This window comes from Malania oleifera, chromosome 6 (genome assembly GCF_029873635.1).
Source record: "Malania oleifera isolate guangnan ecotype guangnan chromosome 6, ASM2987363v1, whole genome shotgun sequence".
NCBI classification, from domain to species: domain Eukaryota; kingdom Viridiplantae; phylum Streptophyta; class Magnoliopsida; order Santalales; family Ximeniaceae; genus Malania; species Malania oleifera.
Window position 1 is genome coordinate 36,466,356 of NC_080422.1, and position 14,281 is coordinate 36,480,636.

At 37.3% G+C, this 14,281-nt stretch overlaps 1 protein-coding gene across 2 annotated transcripts; it reads right to left on the bottom strand.

Annotated features, from left to right (window-relative positions):
* Window positions 1–2,591: 2,591 nt before the first annotated feature.
* On the bottom strand, window positions 2,592–3,550 carry LOC131157653 (uncharacterized). Of its 2 annotated transcripts, none has more exons than XM_058111967.1 (2): window positions 3,306–3,550; window positions 2,592–3,168 (listed from the first exon to the last, which is right to left on the bottom strand). In XM_058111967.1, exons 1-2 carry the CDS (start codon window positions 3,424–3,426, stop codon window positions 2,897–2,899), a joined length of 393 nt encoding a protein of 130 aa, XP_057967950.1. In that variant the 5' UTR covers window positions 3,427–3,550; the 3' UTR covers window positions 2,592–2,896. The 2 variants fall into 2 exon arrangements, with proteins under 2 accessions (XP_057967950.1, XP_057967949.1); XM_058111966.1 differs by having other exon boundaries at window positions 2,592–3,186; window positions 3,306–3,472.
* Between the last annotated feature and the right edge of the window lie 10,731 nt (window positions 3,551–14,281).

The following is a 14,281-nucleotide window of genomic DNA, read 5'->3' on the forward strand; positions in this document are numbered from 1 at the left end:
GTTATGAAAATAACATCTAGAGTCTAGGATCTAAGAATCCATGAGGCATTTTGAACCCAATGAAACAGAAAGCATATCACAATCACTACTCCTTGAGTCTCTTTCTTTCACTACATTTGCATATTTTGATGAACCCTCTTGAGTTTCTTCATTCTTCTTCCTCCACTTCGGACACTCCGAATTTATGTGCCCTATTTTCCCGCACTTAAGATAGCAAATGTCCTTCCTCCTCCTGGACTGCAATTGAGTTTTATTACCACTTGATCCGCTCCAGGACTTGCCTCTCTCAAGATCCTGATTACCCTTTGCCACAAGCCCTTCACCTTGTGAACTCTCATCGCTAGCCTTCTTCCTCTTATGGAACCCCAATAATGCACTTGTGAGATCCTCCAACTCCAAGGTTTCTTTCCCCCATGTCAGAGTCGTAACTAGAGTCTTGTATGTAGGAGATGTAGGTAGGGAATTAAGCAGCATTAACGCCTTTTCTTTTTCCTCAAACTTCACATCAACTCGTTTCAGATCACTAATGATCTGATTGAATACATTGAGGTGCTAAATCAGGTCTGAACCCTCTGCCATCTTAAGTCAATATAGTTTTTGCTTAAGATACAACTTGTTCGTCAATGACTTGGACATGTACCGACTCTCCAGTTTCAGCCAAACCGCTGCCAATGATTCCTCATCCACGACGTGATACATCACGTCATCAGACAGACAATGCTTGATAGTAAACACAACTTTCGCTTCCAACTCCTTCCAACTTGTGTCCTCCATGCCTTCCGGCTTCTTTCCGTATACTGCCTTCACCATACCTTGCTGCACTAACAATTCCTTAACCATCCTCTGCCAAAGTCTAAAATTTCCCGTTCCATCGAACTTACTAACATTGAACTTCACCAAAGAGATCTCATTCATTGCAACCAATACCTCTGATACCAATTGTTGAAATTAGCGCTCTGAATACAATTTGTTGATGCGAGTGCGCAATGGAAACCTCACAAACTTGAATCATTCCAGGACAAGTAATGCAAGCACTCAACGATGAATATACGGAACAAGAAATCACGCAAAATGAGAATAAGGAAAGCAAACAAAATAAAAGACAGAAGAATTTACATGGTTCAATAATTTTCCTACGTCCACAGGAACAAGCAGTTGTTTTTCACTATCACATGTGAAGCTTACATCTAGGGTTACAAAATAATGATTAAATACTAATCCTATATGTACATATGACTTAGACTACATCTAAAATACTTCTGTAGTGATCCCTCGGAAGAAAATCGTCCAAAATCTCCTAATCTACTGATCTTTGATTCAAATTTCGTGACTTGCACTGAACAAAACCATTGACGGTTTCAGGAAAACTGTTGATGGAAAGATGCCGAGGTTGAATCCTTTGTAGGCTGAAGCCGTCGATGGTTTGATATCGAGAGCAAACCATCTCTCATACTGTCGACCAACCCGTCAACGGTTTGATCCTACAACTAGCCTCCTTATTCTTTGCATCACTATGCTTTCTTCGGTGCATATGTTCCACTCAAATATGAGCCATATCTCCAACAATATTGAATTTGAATAAAATGTAATATAAAATAGCATTGAAATTTGTCCAAATTCACCTAACCTCAAACCTAAGGTCCAAAATTCATACTCCCAAGCGTTGCGTAAAATTATTTCTTGAAATCCATATTTTTAAAGGTATTTTTGGGATATGTTTTAGAAAATGATCTTTTGAAAAGACTTCATTAATACAAATTTTGTGCATCGTCTGTATTGGAATTCAAAAGGATGTATCTAAATACAAGATTCCTCCAAAGCACATAATTCAAATTAAAGTCCACTTTCTTCTTACGTAACCTAGCTTGGCTACTTTCATCATGGGAATCTAACTACATGTCACAAAAGTGTTTCGACCATTTGTGACTAGTGGTTGAAGTTGCTCCTCCTATACAGCATCATCATTGTCATTATTAATTTATTTTCAAGATTTTCATTATAATTATCATTATTTTACTGTTGTCATTGTCATTAATTTTAACCATATCATGAATATTATTATTTTTTATTTATATATGTATATGAATCTTAAATTTCCAACTATTATAATAACTCAATTAAATAAAAGTATTTTCTTTAAAAAGTAAATTTATTTTTGAGCATAAGACATTTCGGAAAGTGATTTTATGATGACATATATGAGATAATTTAAACAAAAAAACTTTAATAGGCAAGGATAAAATAGAGTAGAATGGAGTTGATCTTCATAATTTTATATTTTTCTCATATAAATTTTGATTCCATTTCACTCCTGATCCATTCCACTATCGCGTACCAAACATTTATCTTAGAGTATATCGCTCGACACTCCAACCATTTGACGGAGACTAGTTCTTTACTAAAAGCTTTTTGCTCAAATCTTGAACTGTAGGAAAGAAGAAAAAAATGAGCAAAGAGAAATGGACTATCTTTACTGTGCCATAGGTAAATTGGGCTTTGATCTTCCAAAAATCAAAGAGGGAAAAGAATGTTACAATATATCTGCAATGCAAAGTATCCCATTTTTAAAGATTTAAAACCATGCGGAAAGATAATAAAAGGCATGATCCACACACATATATATATATATATATATATAACTAGTAGAAAGCAAATATTACATGACAAAACCCTAGTAAAGTGGGACGGACGTGAAAGAAAGACAAATCAAATTAACCCCTCTCTCTCTCTCTCTCTCTCTCTCTAGCTTTCCTCATCTATCACACATAACAAAACCCAAGCAAATTAATTTGGCATGGATGTGAAAGAAAGACAAATCAAATCAACCTCTCTCTCTCTGAATTTATTATGCTTACTTGATACTAAGGCATTCCAAAAATCATCACACCTTAAACAATCAGAAGGGAAAAGCAAGAAGCAAAACAGAGCCGACACAGGCAAGAGTACTGATTGAGAAGAAGAAGAAGAAGGATGCGTATGGCCTCGGCAGCAAAGGCAGTGCTGCACTTTTTTGACCCTTGGGCGGGCGATGGATGAGATTTACGCCCCCATTACCTCCCTTGTTTGGCCCTCTCTTCGCCTTTATTGGATTCATTAAGACCTCTTCCTTCCTTTCATCTCCTATTTCCCCGCCAAACCCAATTGTTGCATTCCCACCTGCATGCATTTCTGGCACACACATACGTACTAAAAACTATCATTGCAAAAACCCTACAAATGATTGATTTGAGCCCTTCATCCAAATCAAAGACCCACAAACAAAAAAAAAAAGAAGAAGCTCAAGTTAGGTTTTTAGAGATCGAAACCTTTGTCTTTGAAGGTGAGAGGGTTTGCGGCCGCAGCAGCAGCAGCCAACACGCTCAAGAGGCTTTGACTCCACAAGATGATCATGAAGAGAAGCCATATTGCAAGACCTTTTATCTTCATTTTCCCTAGCTTATGCGTGATATGTAATTAGTATATGATCTAGCTAGGTATAGCCTTTTTCTTTCTTCTTTTTCCTTTTTCTTGTTTTGATTGCTAGGAATAATATATGGAGGGACTGCTCTGCATGTGGAGCTAGAGGAAGACAAGAATATGAGCAGAGAATCAAAATCTAAGAGATGTCCCCTCCATGCCACTGCATCATATCTAAAAACGTCATAAAGAAAGAAATCTATTGAGAAAGTGGCGAGGATATAAAGGAACAAATGATTTATGAGTCATCTGGTATCAATCATTTTTAAAATTTATGAAAATAAAAGTCACAAATAAAAACTAAAAAAATCAAAAATTAAATAGGTAATCGACTAGTTAGAAACTAAAAACTGGTGATCGACTCATTTCGTTATATATACTCCTGAACGAAATTAAATTAAGGTAATTGGATGCCTGTTCATCTTGCTCCTTGGATAAAATAATAACCTATACTACTTATTAAAAGAACCCAAAATTTGACTGCAGCAACCTCATCACAATAATAGGTTTGCAACTTGAAATTCATAGATTTTAAATTTTCAAACTGGGCAATGGTGGAGGAAAGCGCCAGCAATGGGCATGGTATTTGCCAGAAATGCACTGGATGCAGTTAGCTGCTGCGGGTGTTAGGAAATTGAATGGGTAGAAACAGTATCACATACCTAAAATAAGAAATGAAAAAATAGGAATTGACACCAAGATTTAATTACGTGGAAAACCCCCAAACAAATCGAGGGAAAAACCACAAGCAAAAGTAGAAGGAATCCACTAATAAAAAAAAAATAATGATACAACTTCTCTCAAATTAAGAGAAACTAGAAACACAAGCTACAACAGAGACACTTGTAGGAGAGTACTTGATTTCTCTCTCTAAAGAGGGAGTTGGAAATGCTTAGGATGGATTTATTCCTTCACCACCACTTCCCTATTTATGGGGGTTTTGTACGCCTCCTTTTCAAAGCCGTCAAATGAATAGTGTAGCCACCTTTGTAGACTTGTGCAACCACCAAATAAATAGTGCAACTACCTTTGTAGACTTGTGCAGCCACCAAATGAATAGTGCAGTCACCTTTATAGACTTGTGCAACCACCAAATGAATAGTGCAGCCACCATATGAATAGTACAACCCCTATGTTAGACTTTGAATGCTAGAAATGACTTTACAATTAAGCATTCTCCCATTTAAAGTCATTTTCAAACCTTTTTTTTTTCTTTCATCCTTTCTAGTCTTGCCAGTTCCATGTCACTCACGTTTTTGTTAGACTATAAGAGGATCTACACCATATGAACTTGTCAGTGTTGATTGGTTTTGTCATAACATCTGTTAGGTTGTCTTTGGTGTGAATCTTTTGCATGTCCACACTTCCTTCTTCCACAACTTCTCGAACGAAGTGATACTGTACTCCGATGTGTTTTGTCCTGGATTGAAAAACCAGATTCCTTGCAATATGTAAGGCATTCTGATTGTGACAATATAGAGAAATTTTCTCTTGATTGTGCCCGAGTTCTTCCAATAGTCTTTTAATCTATATTGCCTCCTCGCAAGCCTGCGTAACTGCCATATATTCAGCTTCAGTCATAGACAATGCCACAACAGTCTGCAACTTTGATACCCAGCTTACTTCTCTTCCTGCAAGAGTAAACACATAACCTATAGTGGATTTTCTTTTGTCAAGATCACCTGCAAAATCTGAATCAACATATCCCCTAACAATAAATTCTTATCCTTCGTAACATAATGCAGCATCTGAGGTCCTTTTTGATGTATCTTAGGACCCTCTTTACAACATTCCAATGCTCTCTACCAGGATTCTCCATGAACCGACTGACCGTACCAATTGCTTGAGCAATATCTGGTCTTGTACAAATCATAGCGTATATTAGGCTTCCCACTGCTGATGCATACGACATTCGAGACAATTCCTACTTCATTACTAGGACACATACTTTAGGATAATTTATAATTGACAGGAAGTGGGTAGGAATTGGCTTACAATCTTGCATGTTGAAGCGTCGCAAGACTTTCTTCAAATAATTCTTTTGAGAAAGCCAAATCATTTGTCTTTTCTATCTCGGTTAATTTGCATCCCTAAAATCTTATTTGCTGGTCCCAAATTCTCCATATCAAACTCTCTAGCCAATTGTGCCTTCAATTCTTGGACTTTTTCTTTGTTGGGGCCTACAACCAAGATATCATCCACATACAACAATAAAATAATGAAATCATTATTACCAAACCTCTTGTAGTACATACAATGGTCTGCACTGAGTCTGTTATATCTAAGGCTAATTATAAAGGAATGAAATCTCTTGTACCAACATCTTGGCGCCTATTTTAAGCCATACAGAGATTTGGTTAACCTGCAAACCAAGTTTTCTTTTCCTTTTTCTTCAAAACCTTATGGTTAGAGCATGCAAATTTCTTCTTCAAGTTCTCCATGAAGAAAAGCAGTTTTCACATCTAACTGCTCTAAATATAAATCAAACACAACACACATAGCCAATAGAGTTCTGATAGTAGTAAGTCAAACAACTAGAGAAAATATCTCATTAAAATCAATACCTTCTTTCTGAGCATACCCTTTTACTGCCAGTCTTGCATGATATCGTTCCACCTGATCATTACCATCTCGTTTGATCTTGTAGACCCATTTATTTCCAATGGCTTTACGTCCATGTGGTAATGAAACAAGCTCCCATGTATTATTTATGTACATGGCTTCAATTTCTTCCTACATTGCTGTCATCCACAAAGAAACATCAGTGTTACTAATAACCTCATGGAAACTTGATGGTTTTCCATCTTCTGTTAGAAGACAATATGCAGTATTACTTGCCATAACATAATCTGAGTGCCATGATGGTTTCCTTGTTTCACGTACTGAACGTCGAACTTCTGTATCATTGGCCTCATTCGGTTCTTGCTCCTTATGCTCTGGTGCGACTTCAGAAGAATCTTTATTTTCTTCTATATGATTCTTTTTCCAGATTCAAGTTTCACCTGCGCTTTGAATGATAATGCGTTGTCACCACATGTTTTTTCCCCTCTGGATTACAATGAAAAAAATTAAAAAGTAAAAAAATATATAAATGAGTCAAGAAGTTTTTTATTTAGCATTCACAAGCCCAAAATGCACATAAAAAATCTTAGCCAGCAACCTAGACATTAAAGCTAATTCTTGCTATTTAAAATCTAAGTGGTGATTAGTTCATTTGTATGTACATTTATATAGCATGGTTTTCAAAATATGAATTGGTGGCCAACTTAGAAAACTTAGTGCGTTAGTTAAACCAATCGATTAGATTAATGTGCTAACCTAGTGGTTGAATTAGTGATATCAACACAAAAATTTACATAACTAGTTTATCATATGCTTATATGTTTGTTTACAGTAAATATAATATTAGATTTATAATGCACATTAATTTGATGTTGAAAAAAATAAAAGCAATTGTAAGAGTGCAAAATTACATCAAAATATATTAAAATGTAATTAATTCTGATCCCTTATATTTCTAAAACTAAGCTGGGTCTTCTTGTAGCTACTCCCCCCTCCATGTTTGTGTTTCATGGTCCAAGCCTTGTTAAGACATCACACACACAACTTCGACGATTTTGTGTCTAGGTTAAACTCGGCTAACCCATTAGCTCTTGCCAATTCAGGTCAGGTCACATAAATTCAACCAATTTGTCCTAGGAGATTTTTCTCGTAGATGTGAATTTAGGTGGAGGGGAGTTTAAATGACATGACATCAAATTAATAACTAAATTCTTTTGTGAAGATATAAAAATTCTTTGCATATTTTTATCATATGTCCCCTTTATGACAGAGATGTAGAGCCACATGTCACAAATCTAAATTTGTTTCTACTTGTAGGATTCATGCAACACTTGTTATGGATTCCTAAAAACAACTCAAGTTAAGGTTTATGGAATCAAACATACATACATAAGCATCACATAAGTTGTATAAGTCAAGTCGGTGATATTATGCCCCATAACTAAAAGAATGATTAGTTTTACCTCATCTAGGAGAATCCAGAAGTGTTAGAGTGCCCAATGGGGTTCAAGACCCTTTTGGATTCCATTTAGGCCACTATTGCTCTTATCAAAGCCCGATAGGTCCTCAAAAACTATGTGGCTAAATTAGTTAGCATTTCACATTTAGTTCATTGCCAAGATATGAACCAATCAACAACTCTTTTAATTGTTTATGTTTCCAAGTTAGAATTTCCATCACAACGACAATTAGTTATTTGGTTTCTTGAAGTTTTGTTTCAATGTTCCACGTCATACACTATATCATGACATCATATAGCATATCTAGCTACTACTATAGTATGCCACGACATCAAATAACACAATTATTACCATGTTGGCACAATTCATATCATTAAATTAACAAAAATGAACAAAACACTCATCAGCAAACCCTCACATATCATATGATTTGTATAAAAATAGCATTAGTTGCCAAAGTGGATAGACTATGCCAATATAATTAATAACATGCATTAATATTTAATATCACCTTTGTTGCAATTTTTGGCAAGGCACAACAACAATCTAAGTACTCTACTCATGGACTCTCCTAATAGGCACACAAACTTCCTCCAAGTAAAGACTCCTACACAAAGGAGTGCACAAGGTTGCTAGAGTGGGGCTTTATTAAGGTGTTAGAGTACTTATTGCGTTGGGCTTTTAGCCCCATCCCTTCTTGAATGGTATTCTTTGTTAATTCCTTCCACGAGATATTTGAGATGTAGCCTTAGTCATGGTAATTGACCCATAATTGCTCATGTCGAGTCAATAGTTAGGAGCAACAAACGAGTTCATCCCCATCATCAAGGCACACATGTGGTGACCTCGTTGGGTCATTAAATCATCCCTATTTCATGGGAGTCCCCATGGTGGATGCTCCTTTATTTTCCCTTTGTCGATTAGTTGCCCCTAACCCAATGAAAGATTGGATTTCCTTCTTACTTTCATTTCTTTATTATTATTTTTTTGTATAATCACTAAGCAGGACTTCAAAACATGCAATTTCATATATTTTTCTATATATGTGTTTGTCTTGAGTATATTTTTATTTTGGTTCATGCTACAATATTCCCATCAACGGATAAATGATACTCATTTATGTGTTTGATTCAACATATAATATTCCCATCAACGGATAAATGATACTCATATATGTGTTTGATTCAACAAATGTAAGAATGATGTTGTGCATGTCCTTGTAATTATCAAATACCTTGGACCTTTGTGTGAAATATATAGTATCTAAAGAATAGTCATATTTGTTAAGAATTCTATTGGTGAGTTTCTTTTGCATTTTAAAATTTTGAGTCAATGATACGGGTGCTTATATGCATGGTTGCATCCAAAACTCAATAAACTTAAGATTTTTTTATCAAGTTGGGGCTCATCAATGCGTAGGCAAACCTGCACGTGAAGACTCCCTCCCCTAGGCTTAACAAGATTGTTGAAGATTTCACTTATGAGTTTGTTTCACTTTGGAAAAATTGAGTGAAGGATAGATGATTATATACGCAATTCGGTCCATTACCTAATAGTTAAACTTTTGAGTCAAGTTGGTGCCACCCATACATATTAAGACTTCCCGAGTCCTAACAATATTTTCATAAGATATGAAGATATTTATTTTAATATTATAATAATATATTATTTTACTATGCATTATAGAACTATAATAATATACAATATGAGAATTAATTATTTTATAATGTTTTAATATAATAAGATTATGTCTTTAGAATACAATATGATATTAGTTTATATTTTTAATATTGAAGTAATTTATTATTGCACGCATCATGATGGTGTGTCATGGCATGTTAATATATTATAAGATTAATAAAAGTACATTATTATTTATATCCTTTTATGAGTATCATAGGAAAAAATGTAATTAATAATACAATATAATTTAGTAATATAGTATTAATTTAATGATGTTTTATTCCTTTTGCAATCTAATCTGAGGTATGTGGATTAGAAATGATGCTAACGATTCTATTCAGTTCTTCGGAAAAGTTATTTTAGGTTTTGTAAAGAATCTCTATTTACAAAGCTGCCCAGTAAAAAGCTGATAAAGATTAGGCAGCGATGAATGAGAATAGACCAATGAAAAATACCATGTCTTGTTGGTGCCAGAATATATTAAAGAGCTCTACTTAAGATCATGCATGGTCAATAAGCAAAACTCAGCAGTTACTTAACGTAGGAAAGAGGGGAATAAAAAGATGCCTGCTTTTTTCTTTAGAATATTGTACAAGCAAATGTGTATTTGTTAGTCATTGGAGGCACTGAACAAAGTAAAGGAGCTAGCTTTTGGAAAGGGGTCAAAGCATTAAACCCATTGGGGGTGACATCAAAAGTATTAAGCTCAAGAAAATTGATTTATCCCTCTTAATTTGTGCAAATTAAACTCAATAATATCGACTAACCTAGTGTTTGATACAAAAATCAAGAATTTTAAAAATGATATCTAGATTGAAATGATGGGTCTCATCGTGCGTGTGAAAAAAAAAATATTTCATAGAAAATAAAAAATAAAAAAAATTTGTCGGCACTCCATTTTGTTCGGGACCAAATTTGACAAAATTGTACACTTTGTTTTTCATACAAATACAGCAAAGAGTATAGAATACAAGGAAAGAAAATACAAAATAAAAGTCTAGAATACATCAGAAATGTTAGAAGAGAAACACACAATAATCTTATTAACACTATACAAGGTAGGCTTTATACAAGGGTACAAGGGTAACTTAGGAAATATACAAGGATACAAGGGTAACTTAGGAAGTATACTAACATCGCCCCTCAAACTCAAGGTGGTATTGAAGATATCAACTGGAGTTTGCATACTAAAGCACGATGGCGACCAGGTGGATGAGCCTTTGTGAAGATATCAGCCAATTGATCAGTCGAAGGAACTGACAAGAGGCGAAGTGTCCCATCCTGAAGATGATGACGCACGAAATGACAATCGATCTCGATGTGTTTGGTGCGTTCATGAAAAACATCGTTATGAGCGATCTGGACAACACTGTGATTGTCACAGTAAAGTGGAGTGCGTGAGGGCTGAGGAACACCCATATAGTGGAGAAGCCAACGAAGCCAAAGAAGCTCAAAAGTTGTATCAGCAAGAGCCCGATACTCAGCCTCAGTACTAGAGCGAGCAACAACAGTCTGCTTTTTGCTTCGCCAAGAGATAAGAGAGTCACCAAGTAGAAAAAGAAAACTAGTGGTAGATCGATGATCAGTAGGGTCCCCTGCCCAATCAGCATCTGAATAAACCTGCAACGTCAAGGATGAGTGAGAGGAAAAGAAAAGCTCATGAAATAGGGTTCCCTTCACATATCGTAAGATACGAAGAACAGCTGCATAGTGAACGGAACAAGGAGCTGACATAAACTGGCTAACAAGGTGCACTGCATAGGCAATGTCAGGTCTAGTGATAGTGAGATAAATCAAGCTCCCAACAAGTTGTCGGTAACGAGTGGTATCAGGAAGAAGCTCCCTATCAGTAGGACGGAGTTTGATGTTGGGCTCCAGCGGACTATCAATGATCTTACAATCTGTGATACCAGCACGTGTCAGAAGATCAGAAGCATATTTAGCTTGAGTCAAAGAGTAGCCATCAGAGGTAGGAGACACTTCTAAGCCAAGGAAGTAGCGAAGAGAACCGAGGTCTTTCATCTCAAACTGCTGACAAAGAAATTGCTTAAGCTCATGAATACCAGTAGTATCATCACCAGTAATGATCATATCATCAACATAAAGTAGTAAAATAGTGATGCCAGTAGTTATGTGACGGGTAAAAAGGGTTGAATCATAAGGGCTAGAGGCAAACCCAAGATGTGCAATAGTGGAGTTGAACTTGGAAAACCAAGCACGAGGAGCTTGCTTAAGCCCATATAAAGCACGATGGAGACGACAAACCTTACTAGAAGGATGAGGATATCCCGGAGGGGGCTGCATATATACCTCCTCAGCCAAATCACCATGTAAGAAGGCATTCTTAACATCCATCTGAAATAAAGGCCATCGGCGAGCAGAGGCAATAGCCAACAGTGAGCGAACGGAGGTAATACGAGCAACAGGAGCAAATGTCTCCTCATAATCAATGCCATATTCCTGAGTAAAGCCCTTCGCCACTAAATGAGCTTTATATCTTACTTCAAAACCATCGGAGTTCGTTTTCCATTTATACACCCATTTGTTCCCAACTATAGTCTTTCCAGGAGGCAGGTCAACCAGGTCCCAAGTATGAGTTTTGTGAAGGGCATCTAGTTCTTCAGACATAGCTTGCTGCTAAACAGGAACAGAACAAGCTTCACGATAATCGCGAGGCTCGTGAAGGGAGTCAAGAGTAGAAAAGCAGTGATAATCACTAAGATAGGTAGGAGGTGCCCTTAATCGACTAGAACGACGGACATCCAAATCATAGGACTCAGGCGGAGTGGATGCGATGGCATGATCATCAGACGGGCCAGGTTCGGGAGAGGCAGACATGGAGTGATCACCTGATGAGCTGTCATGACCTGCACTAGAGGAAAAATTGGGAGAGAGATCGATGGCAGGGTCAGTGAAAATAGGAGAGTATGAGGGACAATCAGAAGAAAATGGAGAGATACTAGTAAATATTTTGTGTTCCCAAAACTGAACATGTCGAGAGACTTGAAGACGCTTGGCTATAGGGTCGTAGCACCGATAATCCTTGTGTTCAATGCCATAACCAAGAAAGCAACAGAGACGAGAACGAGGTTCAAGTTTTTTATGTTCATGAGATGGAAGCAAAACAAAGCAAGCACAACCAAATACTCCGAGAAGAGAATAATCAGGTACCTTTCCATAGAGAGCCTCATATGGGGATTTATTAGAAAGAGTAGGGGTGAGAACCCGATTAATAGTGTAAACAGCTGTAAGAGCAGCTTCTCCCTAAAAGGATTCTAGGAGGGGTGTAGAGAAGAGTTGAGAGCAAATAGTGTCTGGGATGTGGCGATGCCTACGTTCAGCACGACCATTCTATTGGGAGGTGAATGGACAGGATCAATGGGATAAGGTGCCAGCCTCGTGAAGTTCTGCAATGAAAGGAGTAGAAGTATATTCTAGGGCATTGTCGGACCGAAAGACTTTAATGTTGCGATTAAATTGAGTTTTAATCATTTTCTTAAAGTCACGAAAAACAATAAGTAACCTAGTGCGATCATGCAAAAGATAAATCCATGTAAACCGAGAGTAGTCATCGATAAAAATAACAAAGTAACGAGACCCACCCTTAGTTGGGACAAGAGCAGGTCCCCAAATATCAGAATGAACCAAATCAAAAGGTAAAGAAGACAGAGAAGTACTTTCATTAAAAGGTAAAGCTTTCTGTTTCCTAAGTTGACAAGACATACAATCAAAAGGTTCAAACTTAACATTTCCCAAGCAACCACTAGAAGCTAAAGACTGAACACGAGGTAATGAGGTATGACCGAGACGAGAATGCCAAACACGGGAAGACACTGCAGCAGAAATAGATGGGGGAGAACACGAACGAGGCAAATGCAGAAATGTGAGCTCGAAAAGGTGACCAACTTTACGCCCGGTCCCAACAAGCTGGCCCGTCTTCGGATCTTGCACATCACAACCTTTGTGAGAAAAGGTTAAAATCAAACCACCCTCAACAAGTTGACCAACAGAAAGGAGATTGAGAGACAAGTTAGGCACAACATATGTGTTAGGTATAGAAAAAACAGGAGTAGAAACATGACCAAGATGACTAATAGACATATGCGAACCATCAGCAGTATAAATCAAGGGAACAGGAATTAAAGACTACTTATGCGTCACTAAAGAGGAATCAGAGGTCATATGATTGCAATAGGCTGAATCAATAAACCAAGGTGAAGAGATACATGTGGAGACGAATAAGGCAGTAGAAGTGCGAGAGAGAACTTGGGTGACAATTGCCTCAAGGTCAACTGCAGAAAGAGACGACAAAGGAGATGCAGGAGATGGAGTAGAAACTAAGGAGCTGGTGGAGACAGCAGCAACAGGCCTAGAAGAGGAAGATGTCTTAGCCTTGAGAGCATCCTTAGCATCCTTGGCCTTCTTTTTAGGACAATCAGAAATACAATGACCTTCCTCCTTACAATAGTGGCATTGGCCATTAAAACGTCGCGGTCTAGAAGAAGCAACAGCCGCAACAGGAGTAGATGAACTAGATGAAGTAGTAGCCAAGATCATATCGGTAAAATGAACTCGACGAGTCTGTTGTCGTGTCTCCTCAGAAATGAGCTCCGCAAGAGCAACTTCAAGTGTAGGAAGAGGAGATCGATGCAACAAAGAAGCTCGAGTAGTCTCAAATTCATCCCAGATATGCATCATAAAGTATAGGAACTGACGGCGATCCCGATATGCCGCAAAAGGCCTAATTGACTGCTCATCAGAAAAAACAAGGTCAACATGAGAAAGATGATCCCAAATGCCACTAACCTGAGCATGAAACTCGGCAATAGACTGTCCAGGTGCCTGATGCATATGAGAAAACCTAGTTTCCAACTAAAACTCGAGAGCACCATCATTACCACAGTTGTATCGTGTGGCCAAAAAATCCCAAGCAAGTTTGGCATTACGAAACTTGGGAAGGAGACTCTGAATAGTAGGAATGGAGGTATTAATAAACCAAGAAAGAATCTTACAATGAGTACTTTCCCATCCATCAAGAGCCTCATCAAACTCCTCAGTGGATTGCGTGGCAGTTTTGGTAGGTTTTGGTTTTGTTCCAATGACAAAACGCCATAATCGTC